This window comes from Siniperca chuatsi, linkage group LG9, assembly GCF_020085105.1.
Source record: "Siniperca chuatsi isolate FFG_IHB_CAS linkage group LG9, ASM2008510v1, whole genome shotgun sequence".
NCBI lineage: Eukaryota > Metazoa > Chordata > Actinopteri > Centrarchiformes > Sinipercidae > Siniperca > Siniperca chuatsi.
The window spans coordinates 1,714,322-1,730,080 of NC_058050.1; the positions used below are offsets into that span (position 1 = coordinate 1,714,322).

Consider the following 15,759-nt stretch of genomic DNA (forward strand, 5'->3'; position numbering starts at 1 on the left):
TAAACCCTTCCTACACGTGATTGGATGAACAACTCACCTTCTGGGCTGTTATTGGTCTATGCTTCTGATTTTCAAACTAGAAAGATGTGGCAGCTGTTGCTGATTTATGCTTCATTTTATAGGATATCTAGAACATGTACTTTTAAAAGTTATTAACAAAAGGTTGTCAGTTTGGAGGAACAGGGAGTCATTATCGCCTAAAAACGATCACTGATTTGTTCAAAAACTGATTAAATCTGGCTGAGGCGTCCCACAGGGATCAGTACTGGGACTACCTTTCTTCTGTGTACATGCTGTCACTTGGTCCTGTTTTCAAAAAATAGAAAATAAATTATTACTTTTATACTTGATGCACAAAACACAAAAGTACCTTTCTGCAACAGCCAATTACTCCTTTGAACTTTTTAAACTGGAAAAATGCTTGTCTGAAGTCTGTCGTTGGATGTGTAAAAGTAGTAAGAGCCAACTGTTGCTTGTTGGTCCAGCCAATGCATATCAAGAATGTTACAAAATCTGCCTTTTTTCCATTTGTGTGACAGGACCAGCTCATTCTATCCAATTCAGATTCTGAAATCCTTGTACATGCTTTTAGGACATCCAGAATTGATTACTGCAATGCACTTTTCTCTGGCCTGTTCATGACAACAACAAAAGGCCTTCATTCGGTCCAAACCAAAGCACCCAAAGTATTCAATAGATCTAAGAAATTAGACCATATCAAAACTGTCCTGACGTCCGTTGCATTGGCTACAAATACTTGCATATCCAAACTTATTAAGCCGTATACTCCATTAGGTCTGTTAGGCTCTCTTGATGCTGGTTATTTCACTGTTCCTAGAATTAGCTAAACATCTTTTGGGGGTAGAACCTTTGTTTAGTGACGTTCCCTCCTTTGGAATAAACCCATGCATGGGTGATGCTGCACTACAAATAAACTGAAGATAGTTGAAGTTGTGCGAGGGTATCAGTGCCCCACAGGGCAGAGTATTTCTAGTTACAAAATAACACAACAGAAGTAAAATTTGTTTGTTTGGTTGTGTATTTTATTGTGACTTTTTGCAGTCAGTTGTGAGTGTTTTTGTTTAGGAGTTCTGCCTCACCAGTGCGTCTGTTGCTCTGGGGGGTGAGGGTGGGTCCTCCTGTGGTGAAGGGGTCTCCTATGGGAGGATTCATTACACTGGTGTGGAGGGCCGAGTCAGAGTTGGTCCTGAGGGGCGAGAGACACACAGTGTTAAGGGATTGGGGGAAGAGAGAGAGAGAGAGAGAGAGAGAGAGAGAGAGAGAGAGAGAGAGAGAGAGAGAGAGAGAGAGAGAGAGAGAGAGAGAGAGAGAGAGAGAGAGAGAAATTCAGAGAACAAAAGAGCTTTCGAAGAAGGTCAGGTGAGTCTTCATTCTCCAACACTGTGATTTCAAGGTAAAACACACCCTCACAACTGAAAATACCAACAGGAGCTGCATGTTAAAAATAAAAGACAACTGATATGTTTTGTTTCTTCTCACACACGAGAGCAGGACATTTAATCTTCCCAAGAAGTCAGATGGGGTTGAAAATATTTAACCTCCTAATTTAGGCCAATGCACACTGAAAGCAATTTATATGCACGTTTTGAAATAGAACAATTGCTTAAAGCATTACAGGCACCGACTTCAGGCTAGTCCAAACTCCAAAAATGTTGAAGCATTAAGGAACTAAAAACACAGCTGTTTCTGGTTGGATTCTGCCACAAAAAAATGACTTCTTTGGTCTCTTGAAGTGAACCAATAACTGACATGCCTCAGTTTACTTTCAGTGTGTCCTGGTCTTAACAGATGTATTTACATAACAGGAGCTCAGGTAATGCAGATAGAAGAGGGTGGAATAAACAGAGGTTAATGGAGAGAGCTTGAGAATGATGAAAGTAAAAAGGGAGAGCCATGGAAGGATAAAATAGACAAGGAAGGAAGAATTAAGAAAGTCATAAGAATAAATCAATGGCTTAAGAAAGCCAAAGAAATAAGAAGAGTTTGATAGGACACATTCTCATTTTCACCCACATATTTATTCTGTACTCGCTTCCACTCTCAAGGTGGGAGCTGAAGGATGTCCAGCAGAAGGAAGAAAAGAAAAAAGTAAAGGGAGCTAGAGGAAGAAGAGGATGAGGAGGATTCACCTGTTGAGTGCAGTGGTGGGGAGACGAAACAACTGGCTTTTATCCCCGGGGAAGTTTCCGGACCAATTCCTTTTCATGATCGACAAGAACAAAAAGTTATTTTCCTCCACCGAGCAAGAACATCGAAAAGAGGAAAAAAAAAAAATGGGGAGAAGAAGAAGAGCGTGGGCTCGGAAAGCAAACGCAAGCGAAGGAAGGAGAAAGATGGAGGCAGCGAGCGAAGGACAGAGGGAGGCTGGCGTGTCACCTGACGCAGCATTGACGAAGGCTTGTGAAGCCAATGCAGTTGAGTTTCTTTGTCCGTGTGCCAGCGATTGGTCAAACAGATAAAAAATGATCGATATTTTCTTATCTGTGTATCAGTCTGATCTTAGTTTATGATATTATGCAACATAATAACTGATACATCATCACAAGTGGTCACAGTGGCCAAAGAAAACAACAACAAACAACAAAAAAAAAGACCTTTATTAAGTGTAGCAAATTAGCACTTAATCTGTCAATAAATTTTAGTTTGGTCTAAAAAATCTCAGAGAATTGTGAAAACAGTCCGATACAATTCCACTGAGCTCAATTTGACGTCTTTAAATGTCTTGTTTTGTCTGACCAACAGTCCAAACCTAAAGACATTTCGTTTACAATGATTTAAACAGAGAAAAGCGGTAAATCCACACATTGGAGAAGTATGACATATTGAACATAATGAACTTGGTTTTACTTTAATTGAAGGACAAAACTCTCTCTGTGTTGTATGCAGTGAGTGCAGCTGAAGACAACTTCTCTCCTTTTTATCCTTTTAAGCAAAGCTAAAGTTTTATTGCCCTGCTGCACGGATCACATTTGGCTTTTTAACATGCTATAAAAACTGTCTCAGAAGCTAGATAAGCCTAAATTAGTTCTACTGTAAATTCTTCTTGAGTGGGACCTTTGTTTACCTCCAGGCCTTTATTCGACGGGCCGTTTCATTTCCTCTGTATTATAACTATATCTTATCATATTTTAGTAAGGGGCCTCCTTTTTCCTTAACTGCTCCTGTTTTAATTTGCTGTTAATGCAAACTCAGCGCTTCCTCCATGTTTACCGGTTGCCTTGGATAATGTTGGGAAGTCATAACAAAGTATTGAGAAATGGACTTACACATGGTTGGGTTTGGTCTTTTTAAGAAAAACATGGAATAACTCCAGGCTTATATCCTTTAGCAGGCACGAACACCACAGAAGAAGTACAGACAACCTCCATCCCGCTCAGCTGCAGTTACAAGAACTGGACTCGCATTTCTTTTGACCTAAACCAACCTGGCAGCGTGACTGGTTACCAAATCTCTGTTGAATAAAAACACTCCTTTTGACTTCTTGTCTAATAACTCTGCTTCTCTTGAAACTAGGCAGTTTGAGCCTCAGCGAACCAGAACCAAAAATGTGACAGCTCAGTTTCTCCTCTCAGGCGACTGAAGACACAGTGCAGATGGGATCGCTCTTGAACTTGCCAACAACTATGACTGTTTTACCAGATAACTTGATGTTTAGAAATAATCCAATTGGTGGTTGACGACTTGACAAAATGACAGCTGGAGGAGTTAAACCTAAACAGTCTTTACTTGTCAGACTTTAGGAAATGGCTGGAGGTCATTTACCAGCCTTGTGTGTGTGTGTGTTAGTGAATGTTGTGATGTACAGTGGACCTTCTGTGACTGTGGACCGAGGCCAGTCTCTCTCTGAAGGGTAATTGTTGTCTTGTTAGAAGAAAACCAGAAAGAGCGCAGGCAGGCAGGTGAAAATTTAACGACTGGAACGTTACAGAAAACAGAAGAAAAAGCCAAAAAGAAAAGAGGAGGAGGAAGAGCAAACAAAGAAGAGGAAAAGAATAACTGAGAGCTCTTAAAAACCAACTCAGGTTTGGACAGACGCCGGCTAAAATCAACTCTGTTTCCTGTTAGTTGTCTAGAGGTTAGTGTTACTGCTGTAGAGGCAAATGAACCGAAGCAGCAGCCTCAGTAGGATCCATGAAAACCTTTGAAGTCTCAGTGTCACCTCATGTGATTCTGATTTTCTTGTGCAAATTCAGTCAGACGTCAGAGAGAGAAAGCAGCCTTTGGGTGGGGGTTCAATGGCTTGCTCAAGGACACTTGAAGGGGGGGGAATGAACTTCAGCTGAAGGACAGTTTTTCTAGTAACTGCACCTCACTGCCAAAGTCCTTGTTATATTCTAAGACAAGCCTTCTTTTCAATGTTTAAAAAGAACCTGGTTAAATAAAGATAATATCATACAAAACACAGGGTTTCTGCAGGTTCCATAAAGCCACATTTAAGACATTATAGTACCTGGAGATTAATTTTATAATAATTTAAAAACGTCAGCTTTTCCTGAGCTTTCAACCACATCTCGCGGTCTTTATCAGCAAATGGAACTAGCTAAGGTGTCAACAAGTGATCTGAATATATGGGTGGGCGAGTGTAACCCTGGTTTCTGATTTAAGATGGTCTCGGTGTTGGATGTAAAATGCTCAGCAAAATAGCTGGTAAGAGGACCTTGAGTTTTACTAAAGACAATTTGGGCACTAAAAAGTATGTAATAAGTAATCTTATTTATTCTTTCATTAGATATTTTCTTATTCAAATTATAATTTTCCATATCCATAAATCCTGTGTTTAGACAAGCATATATATTTCTATATATTTCCCAAAGCAAGGTGATGTATCATGAACCCACGTGGTTTTGTTTTTTGTCATTTTCAACTTCTAAACCATCTGAGGTGTCACAAAGGGCTTCAGAAAGGTTTCGGAGCAGTGGGAGCAGAGGAGACTCAAACAAGATGCTTTGGAAATAACAAACAGACATCCCAGCGGACAGCCACGTCTCAATGGAGACTGACAAACAGGAGGGAGGGAGGGAGGGAGCTTAGGGGGAGGTTAACAGACAGTACCTTCTCCAGCTGGGGTCAGGAGGCGGAGACAGGTAGGCGGAGTTATATGGCAAGCTGTCCACCTGAGGAAACGACTGGTTAAGGAAACAGCAACATAAATTACACATTATCCTGTTCATAAACTTTCTTTTTCACCTTCTGTTTCTACTTAATATGATAGACTGTGGCTGATGGTTTCAATATGATTAAAACTTCTCTTTCTGTCCATTTTGACAAATTTTCTCTTCCTTTACTGAATTCTAGTGAAAAATAAGGGGTAGTTAGAAGTTTGTGGATCATATGACTGAACCGTCTCTACTTCTCTGCTTGGCCATCAGATGACAGACTTATAGTTTAAAACACCCTGATCAACAGTTTTTTTTCCTCTTCAAAGAACAGTTTTCAGCACTGACTGCACAGCGTCACACTCAAACTGTTTCCAGCTCCACTCGTTCACACTTTCTTCTGAACAGATTGGGTGTTTAATGAACAAATCCAGCTACTTAACCTTTATGCTTTCACTTCCTTTGTATGTTGAGGATGCATCAAGACTAATGATGTCTTTAAATTATACTCGCAGAGCCTCTTGAACCCCTTTTCCACTGCAGGAACTAAACAGCAACTGGGCCTCACGTAAGCTGAATTTTTAAAGATCTTGTGCGGTTCTTCCTTGTGTTTCCACTGCATTTTACAAACCAGGACTTTTCAGATATACGTCAATAAAATCCTCCTATGTAATTTTTTTCTGTGCTGTTTGGTAGGTGAGTGAAGTAAGCTGTTGTAGGACAGCCACAATGTAGGACGTGGAGCTGATGTTGTCATTTATTTTCACACTTACGCTAAAATCAGGTATGGCCAGATCTGCTAAAGACCTGCTAAAAAAGTGCTATTAGGTTCTTTCACTCCCATTTACTTTCAAACATCAGAGAAACAAGTGCACAGTCCAAATTCATATGTAAATACAGGTTAATCACTGCCAATCAGTGGGTAAAAAGCTAACAAACATGTTTAGACACATCAGAAATCAAACATTGGACAATTAACTTTCACTGTTCACGGCTTCCTATTCACACAGTCATTTAAAATCCACTTCCTGCCTGTAAATAACAGGAGGAAAGGTGTTTCTTTTAGGTAATCACCTCATTTATTCTTCTCAAATTGCAGCTAAAACTCTCTGCAGTTGTGTCTCTTGCCAATCGCAGTATAGTTAAACATGAAAACCATGAAGGACAATGCTTTTTAAAGCAAGGTGAACAACTGCAGGTCTGACACCGTCTTTTGGGACTAACTTGTAATAATTAGACAGTTTCAGAAATCTGACTTTGAAAAACAACTTAGACAAAGAAATCCCATCCATAGAAACTGAACCTCAAGACAACTTAAATTACACTGACACTGCTCTATATGTGTCTTGCTTAACGGTATAAAACCTCTTCCACTCAGTGATAAACATCACTACCAAGGCTGCTGCCACCTTACAATCCATTTAATACAGGAAGTAAGTTGAGTCGAGATCAGTGGTCAGCCTGCAGCATGTTATGTTGCTGCTGTGACCTAAAAACAGATGCTAACTACTGACAAAGGAAACTTCACTTCAGGTAAAATAATATCTGTGTGAGGTTTCACAGCAGTGCACTGTTTGATAATTTAGATGAACCTTCACAGAACGTGACAAAAAACACACGTAGGCTGTTGAACTGTTAAAGCCCCAGTTGTTTGAGGGTTGAATGAGGTAGAAATCTCCTTCCAAATTTATTTTGGTTAAATAAAGGATCAGTGTAATACTATTCTATATTTTCCTTCTTCTCTACTAATCCCATATGCATACTTAAACCAACTATCAATATATCTACTAATGAGTGTTGTGTACGTATCACAGACTGATGGATCTTCTTCCTCCAAGCCGCAGAGCTCCACTGTTGTCCATTAAAACACATCAGTGAGCCGCTCTGCTGCACTGGGTGACATGTTCCTTCATCACCATGAACACACACACTGTAGTTTATTCTGACTCAGCCCCACACACACCGTCCTGCTGCCCCAAACACTCACTACAGCATCAAAATGTGGATTAATCTGCAGCTGAAAATAGTCCCCAACAGATGCTCTGTTTCCTCCTGTTAGTCTGATAAAAACTACAGCGAGCAGCTGTTTGAGGAAACTACTGAGCCTTTTTAAACATGAAGCTATATATCTGTGAGGTGTTTTTAAAGATTTATGTCTTCAGCAGGAACCAACGGGCTCGCAGCTGAGAGCCGCAGACAGGAAGTCAGACAGTGTTGAGAGACGGACTGACACGTTGTTGGTTTGGGTCTTTTGGTGAGATTTCTTAACAAAAAGACAACAATAACTTTAGCTGAATCCTTTAACCTTTAAGGATACTTGTCGGTTGCGGTAAGGTCGGACCGGCGAGATGAAACGGCGGTCCCTCTGGACTCGCTCCACCAGACCGTGATGCCGAGTAGACCGGTTGGACTCCAGAGTGGAGGGGAAGGAGCCCTGAGAGATGGAGAGAAACATAGACCATTAATTAATCATGTACATTTATTCAACATTTCTAATTTCCCTTACTGGAGTAAAGAAAAGAAAAACAGGCAACATAGAGAACAACATCCGGAGCATTGCTTCACAAACTAATTCCTTGGAAAATCAAAACCTGTAATCAACAAGATGACACATTACAGAGGCTTCAACCTCCCAAATTCCTCCGAACTCCCAGTGGAGCTCAGTGGAGCTGAGAAACCAAAAACATCCCACTACCTGCAGCCAAATGAATTTAATCTTGGGCTGACCTCAGAGGCAAAGGAAGAAGACGAGGGAGGCAGACAAATCCAGGTTGAGATATCAGTGGAGGAGAGGAAGGTAGAAACGATTATACTGATGAAAAACTTCCATTACAGAATGAGTTTGGCTCTGCAGAGCTGATGGGAAACATTGATGACTCAGAAGTGAAGCGCTGAAGGCTGCAGATTGTAGTGACACAGCAGACTGTTTCATCAAAACACTACACATTCACCACAGGTTCCAATCCAACTCACAACAACTGCGTCTGTCCTCTGACTGTATTTTTCTTTATGTGTATTGTTCTTCTTCTAGTAGTGGAGGTAGTATTTGTAGTAGTAGAAACAGAAGTTGTTGCAGGCATACTAGTAGAGGGTAATGACAGTAACAGAAATAGCAGTAGTAGTCAGTAGGCGGTTTGAGGGGGGATGAGAGGGGATGCCATCCCCCTTGTTAGCAAAATGACCAAAATCCGCCCCCCCTTGTTAACCTGAAAGATGCTCTGTGCTTTGTCTCGTAGTGCCGCTTTTAATAATCGCCACGATCTCGGAACATATGAACACTGGCTTTGAACTGCTGTGGGAGGACTGAACATGTAAGAGTCTGACCATTCTTGATTAAAAGCTCTGTTTCTGCCGTCTACTTTTCTCCTTTTAGAGCACGCCATGTGAAATGATTCGAGTCCGACTCGTCTCGTCTCTACTCTCCCTGTGTGTGGACCTCAGTCACTGACTCGAGTCACAGGCCGCTAAACCAGCGCCGTAAAGGCTAGGAAAGCTGCGCCGGTTAAAATAGAAATGCTCCGTCAAAATGTAATAATTCTCAAAGAGAAAGTGCGGCGAGTAGCAGCAGCAGAAATGATAGAAATAGTTGTAGAGGTATGAGACCAGAGCAGTAGAAATAGTAGTGGACGCAGTATTTGTAACTGTCCCGGTGATAGAAGTAGTGACAGTAGTAGCAGAGGTAGAGAGGTAGCAGTAGTAGTATCAATACTACAAGTAGTAGTTATAGATACAGAAGAAGTAGTATGAAAACAAGGTCCGTAGTTGTAGTGGTACCGAAGTGGTGATGGTACAGAAGTCATGGCAGTCAGTAACAGAAGAGTTAAATGCAATATGAGATAAATAAGAACTAAAAGAAATACAAAATGGGAGATGAAGGAAATGACATCAGAAGTGAGAGCATGGTGGCTGTCAGTCACCTGGAAGTCCTGAGGGTTCCTCCCGATCTGGTTTACGTTGGGTAGCGAGCCGCCGTAGTACGGACCCTGACTCCTGGCAAGACGGAGCTTCTGGGCCTGGAGCTGACAGGACGAAGACAGAGACAACAAGGAGAAATAAATACATTAACAGTTAGAAGATTAAGAACACAATCAGTTCTTTACCAAGATAAAAACCAAAAACCGAGGTGTACATGATATTGTTAGTGTGAAGCACTGACATCATGTTAACTATAACGCTGTGATAACGCCCTCAGTCTGGACCTGCTTTGTCCTTTAAAAAAAACCAAACTCCCAGCATGCGCCTCTGGCAAACAGCCGTGCGTGTAAATGATTCTTTGGCAATCATTCACTTTTTAGCCATATGATGGAGTCTCTTTCATCAGAGCCACTGACTGCGTCAGCAGCGGCATCAGCATTGTCACTTCAGACGTCACCAACATTATGACTCAGATTAACCGTCCCAGGACTCCATATCGTACGCAGATCACATCACAAACAACAGCTTATAGAAAAAGGAAAGTAACCGGCAGTAAGGACACTAGGGCTGAAACGATTCCTCGAACAACTCGATACTAAAAATCATTGATGCAAATTATTGGCGGCGAAGCTGTGTTTCGCACAGATGATCATTACTGTTACACAACACGCTTACGCTGTGATCAGAGGCGGTTCAGAGCGTCTTTGGTGTGATTCCACAGCACGGATTACAAAGAGGAGGAAGAGAGAAAACAGTGAGGCGGCCACGAAACTCTGTACAGTGTTTCTATTGTAAAACCGAACTAGTCGACCGCAACGGCTGGACGCCTCTGCTTCAGCCTCTCAGCAGAAAGCAGAGCGTTACAGTCTGGGCATCCAGTCCACAGAGAGGATCCCACACAAGCTGCGTGCGGGCTAGTAAAGAACGTAGGCTACGTTAATTACGGCTATATGTAATGGCTAGTTAACAACGTGAATCAGTGTGGTGGCTAGTTATGGCGTCCCTAAGTTAGCTGGGTTTGTCTCGAGAAAATAACCACAGAAAATAACATTAAGTCGGTTTGTGAAGGCCTGAGCTTCATTCACGGTATTATTATGGCAGCCACAGTTCCTGTCCGCTCGGTTCTGCCTCCTACAGATGCCACAAAGAAGACAGTAAAGGCTGGCGTTACGCCTGAGCTGTAGTTAAGTTTCACAACTACAAGTTTCAACCTAAGAATATAAACCTTTTTTTTGTTTTTGCATTTCTGATATTTTTTTCCATTAAAACCCAGAATGTAATGCGGCACTTCAAGGCACTAAATTGGTTTAGTTTTGACAGAAAATATTATTGTTTGCAATTTAAGAAATAAAAATGTAGATTTTTCTAAAAATGAAACCAATTAGTTGTTCATTTTAAGAGACCTGTCTTATTTTCTCTTTTGCATATTTACTACTGCTCTTTAATAAAGCAAAGGTATTTCTTATTTGATTAATTGATGGAATACTCGATTACTAAAATAATTGAGAGCTGCAGCCCTAAAGCACACCAAGGGTCAGAGGTCACAGCGCTGTGATAATACTCAGCAGTCAACAGCTGAATGAATGAATGAATGAATGAATGAAACCTTTATTGCCCCTATGGGAATTTGCTTTGCACATAGAGCATAAAAGAATACGAAAAAACCCCACCATCAACAACCATAAATGACAGCACATAATATAACATTAAACATATGAGAAAACCCAGAAAAAAAAACAAAAATCATCACCATACAGGCAAGTATCAGGTAAACAATCACACTGCAGCGTTGAGGCATGAGTCCAAAACAAAACCAAATTCTCCACAATGATGGAGGATCATACTGACTATCACAACTAGAGAGATCACCACCACAATCACCACTAACTACCTGACGCCCCTGACGATGCACTGGGGCAAGATGTATTCATGAATTGCATATAAATCCTCGTCAGTCTGCTGTGGTAATCCAGTAGTAATTTCCTAAATCTGCGGGTTATTTGTATTGCTAAAATATAATAAAATCTAGCCTAAAGTCTGCTACCGTGTATTTTCTGTAGGTCTGCACCTTTGAACATCTGACATGTTTTAGGGAAAGAGAAAAAAATGAATGTGATGTGTAAAAGGTTCAAGAAACTCGGTTTGTTGATATAGTTTAATGAATGGAGACGTGTGCTCTGTGCAGTCTGATTTAAAAAAAAAAAAAGTTTGCATCCATGCGTGTCCTACGTTGCAAGTAGACACAAATCTTCCAGTGGGAAGACTGAAAGACGCTTAGCCAGGCAAGCTAACGGTTAGTTATCAACGAAATACAGCAAAATTACAGCTTTGGGTCTCAAATTAAATGGCAGTACCATTTGGGTTCATTCTTTACTTCATATTCACACTTTAAGATCTTATTTAAACTTTACTCTAAGTTCAGCTGATTTTATTCAAGGCCCACTGCTGAACGACGAGCACAACTTTAGACGACTAAACAAACCTGGAGTTGCAGTCAGTATGCTGGTATTTCTTTGCTGGACAGCAGAACATTACAAGCCAAAATTTTATTTCAGTTTGTGCTCACTGCCAGCCTCATATTGTGGCTGATAAATTATGGAGCATTTACTTCCAGCTGTTCTGATTTGACTTTAAATCTAGTTTCATTTGTTTGGCCTGGAGAGAAAAACACAGTTCGAACACAGGAATGTAACTTACTCTCAACGTTTTCTACAGTGTTGTTTGTATTATGTTCACGTCACAAAATTGGACTACAGGTGGGAAAAGGCCTCAGGCACCACAGAGCTTTAGAAACCCATACTGTCTGTGACGCTCATTTGTTTTAAACCTCCTGTGAACCAGATTCCCTTCAAAGAACGATAAAGGGACTGAAAATATAAAAAACACGAGAGAAAAGGTTTGCAAACCTATAAATATAATTATATATTTACAGCATGTGGACACAGTCAGGAACACACACACACACACACACACACACACACACACACACAAGTTTAAGAAGCTATCCTTGTTAGGACATTGCATTGACTTCCATTCATTTGGACAGCCTAACCCAAAACCTTATCCTAACCTTAACCTAACCTCCATCCACAGCCCACCCCTAACCTTAACCAGGACCTCAGAAATGACTTTTTGTCTAATTAGGACCAGGCTTTGGTCCCCATGAGGACTACTGGTCCAGACAAGGTCGGTGTTTATACTGGAAAAGGTCCCCAATAGGTAACAAAAACACACACACACAGGCCCAGTTTCTTGGCAAGTGTGATGAACTCATTTAATCTCCAGTCTCTCCTGTCCTTGTTCTCTATCTGTTCGCGTCCTTGGATCTTTGCAAAACACTTTTGCAAAAATCCTGTGTGTTAAAAGCACTGGCAAGCATTACCGAAGCTTTATAAACCCAATAAACTCAAATTAACAGCTTTGTTTTGAAGCTGTTTCAATGCCAATGTTGATGTAGCAGCTGTCATAACAGCCTCAGTGTTTCTGCGTTCTGCTGTTGTCAGTGATCTAATTATTATCCAGAGAGAAGAATCATTCCCACATTACAATAGAGAGGTTCAGGTTTAGGTTTCAATCATTCTCTTCAAAGAAAAACAAAAGTTTTTGGCTGCAGAGTTACTCAGAGAGAGAGAGTGTGCAGAGCTCAGAAAGTGCTGACTCAGACCTTTGATATGACAGGACGAAAATGACAAATCATAAAACCTGAGTCATTTATCGACGAGCTCCGTCTTGTCTTCATCACGGTCTTGTTCAAACTGTAATGAACTCACACCGTCAAAATTAATAATTTAAAATCATTTCTGAGCTGAAAATAAGCATTTAATGTTTTAAAAAAGGAGCCACGGTGCAGTAATTCTATTTCCACCATATTCATAATCTAATTAGGCTAAATATGGTTTGCAAACGTCAGACGTCGTTTGAGTGATATTACATTTGTCGAGGTTTCGTCTTTTGTTCCAGGAAGTTTCAGACAAATTCCAGGAAATGAATCACAACTGGACTTGATTCTGATTGGCTCTGCTCACTAAAGAACTAAAGAAACACTGAAATCCGTCCAAATGGGACAGTTTGCACTTTAGTTTCCTAAAAACAGGGGCGAGACTTGTCTCCTTTTAAGAATCTCTTACCTAAAAGCAAAAAAAAAAAAACAACTAAACTTCTTATGACTCAGACAAACAATACAGCCAATAGATACTTTACTTTATTGATCCCCGAGGGGAAACTCTTTCGTTACACTTGAAACTCAGACAGTAACCACTGTTTGCAGGCTGGACAACACCTGTAATACAGCAACACAACACTTCCAAAGTGACAAACACCCAGTGACTGATTATTCAGACTACAGAGGGAACAGCAGCGGTCCCTGAATCCCTGGACCAGTTTGGAGAGCGGGACAAAAAGTCTCTCCAGCTTCTTCGACAGCTACTGTCCTTTAGTTAGCAGGTTAACACAAAACCTATACTTTGAAACCATAATCTGATCATTTTGTACAAGATTGTACTAAACGTGGCTTGATTACTCATCAGCCTTTCAAATTAAGGTTTTAAACACATTTTTTAATCATATACTAGTATACTAGCGATGCACACGTTGGTATCAGCACCAATATCGACCTTATTAAACAGATCAGGTATCAGCCAGATAGGACCAGTCCACAATAAATACAGTTTCTTTGTCACTCCCATTATAATATTTAATACCGCAACTTTAAAAGCCTTCAAGAACAATATCATTAGTGTTTGGAAAAAGCCTAAAACGGCAACACGACAGGTGTCAAAACACCTGCGCACACTGTTTTCTATGTACTGCAGGCCGACACACGGGCGGTGGCATTGTCCTATTTCCCAGATTTTAAAGACAACAGCCCAGTTAATTCCCATTAACTAAACCAGTGCAACCTCTGAAAGTCCCTGTTCCTCCCCAGGCTCCAGAAGTCAGCCGCAATTGTCAAAACGGTCTTGTGAGGAGAGAAACTTCTTAAAATAGACTTAATTAAGAGTTTGCTTACTGATTCTATGAGCCTAAGAATTAGGCTGCTGTAACTGGACAGCAATCATTAATAAAAGCCATATTGACAAGGTTTTGATTTGACTTCTCCAGCTTTTCAAATGTCAACATTTGCTGGTTTTAGTCTTACATTAGAGTAAATTCAATATATTTTTTTGTGATGGGAATTTTGTATTATTTTATTAATGAAAATAATAATTAGTTGCAGCCCTGGTATAAGGAATAAGTTGAGAAATGGTTGCCGCACACGAAATATATCAGTTATTCACACCTCTCCTTTTTGTTTGTCCTGACGATACAAATGATATGTTGAAGCTTTAGTACATTACAGACACGCCGAGGCTGTGTTTTAACTTCGTACATTTACTCACATACTGTACTCAAGTACTATTTTGAGGTATTTCCATTTTCTGCTTCTTTATACTTCTACTCCACAACATTTCAGAGGGAAATATTGGACTTTTTACTGCACTACATTCATTTAATACCTTTAGTTACTTTTGCAGATTCAGATAAATAAAACTAAATGTAATCAATTAATAAATTATGTTGGGTTATTATCGGTTAAGAATTTATTGATCCTGGGGGGAAATTCATAAGCTACCCATTAAAATTAGCTCTACCTTTACCAGCTTTAAAATTAAACTGACGAACACACTGATGCATCAATAATTATAATCCAATAATATAACGATTCCGAAATGGGCCGTTCTGCATAATGAGTACTTTTACTTTTGGTACTTTAAGTATATTTTGATGCTGATACTTTTGTACTTTCACTTAAGTAGAAGATCTGCGTGCTTCTTCCACCGCTGCTGCATTGTGCGTCTCTGATTTCTGTTTCTTTCCAGCAGAAAATTAAAACGCTCAGTGATGTTTCAGTGTGAGAGAAACAGCATATCAACACTGAACAGCTTCGACGTGGAGCTACTGCTGCTACCAACACACACACCCTGATGCTATTAGCTGATTGGACCACCCACACACTCCTGCTGCTGTGTGTGTGTGTGTGTGTGTGTGTGTGTGTGTATAAAGGACAGATGCAAAAGGAATTCCCAGAAGAGACAGAACCCAAAAGTATTGGTGTTGTCAGTAAATGACGGAGGAGGAGGAGGAGGAGGTGGTGGTGTGTGTTCGTCAGAAGACCTTTTCAGACATGGCATCTGAAATAGGGCTGTGACTAACAATCATTTTCATTGTTGATTAACCCATTCAATCATGTTACGATTCATCGATCAGTTATTTGGGTCTATTAATCTGCAAAAAAATAAATAAAATAAAAATAAATCTGGGAAAAGCGTCAGGAAATTCACACAGCAAAGATCGAGATGAGACGCGCCTGATTCAGCTCGGCAGGTGACGATCGATTGATCACATCGTACGTTCGCTTTGCTGTAATTGATCAGCGCAGCACGAGAAAAACAGAAAACCTTCTGATTTATTACAAGTGAGGCAAACAGCTCAGTCAGGTCATATGTTGGACTTGTATCAGTGGCTCCGTGTGATCGGGCAGAGAAACGTGTATCAATCCTTCATGAAGACGTTTCTAATCTGCAGGTTTCTATTGAAACGTTTTGTTCATTCAACAGGCTGCAGTTTGTGCTGCTGTTGAACTGTAATGTGTTGTTATTGCAGCCTCATTATTAGTGTTTCTAATAGAAAACAAAAAACAGTTAAAAAATAAAATATGCCTCTTATAACTTCCCACAGCCCAAGAAGA

At 40.4% G+C, this 15,759-nt stretch overlaps 1 protein-coding gene across 4 annotated transcripts in view; it reads right to left on the reverse strand.

The window, feature by feature from the left end:
• The window catches only part of LOC122881245 (CREB-regulated transcription coactivator 2-like), a 44,296-nt gene that overhangs the window by 24,741 nt on the left and 3,796 nt on the right, over positions 1-15,759 (reverse strand). For 3 of the 4 annotated variants that reach the window (XM_044207177.1, XM_044207175.1, XM_044207174.1), the window contains exons 2-6: positions 9,035-9,136; positions 7,435-7,551; positions 5,074-5,135; positions 2,151-2,219; positions 1,101-1,207 (exon numbers count right to left, since the gene is read on the reverse strand). In XM_044207177.1, coding sequence (XP_044063112.1) covers positions 1,101-1,207; positions 2,151-2,219; positions 5,074-5,135; positions 7,435-7,551; positions 9,035-9,136 — 457 coding nt within the window. The remainder of the gene's footprint in view (positions 1-1,100; positions 1,208-2,150; positions 2,220-5,073; positions 5,136-7,434; positions 7,552-9,034; positions 9,137-15,759) is intronic. The other variant, XM_044207176.1, reaches the window with a different exon arrangement.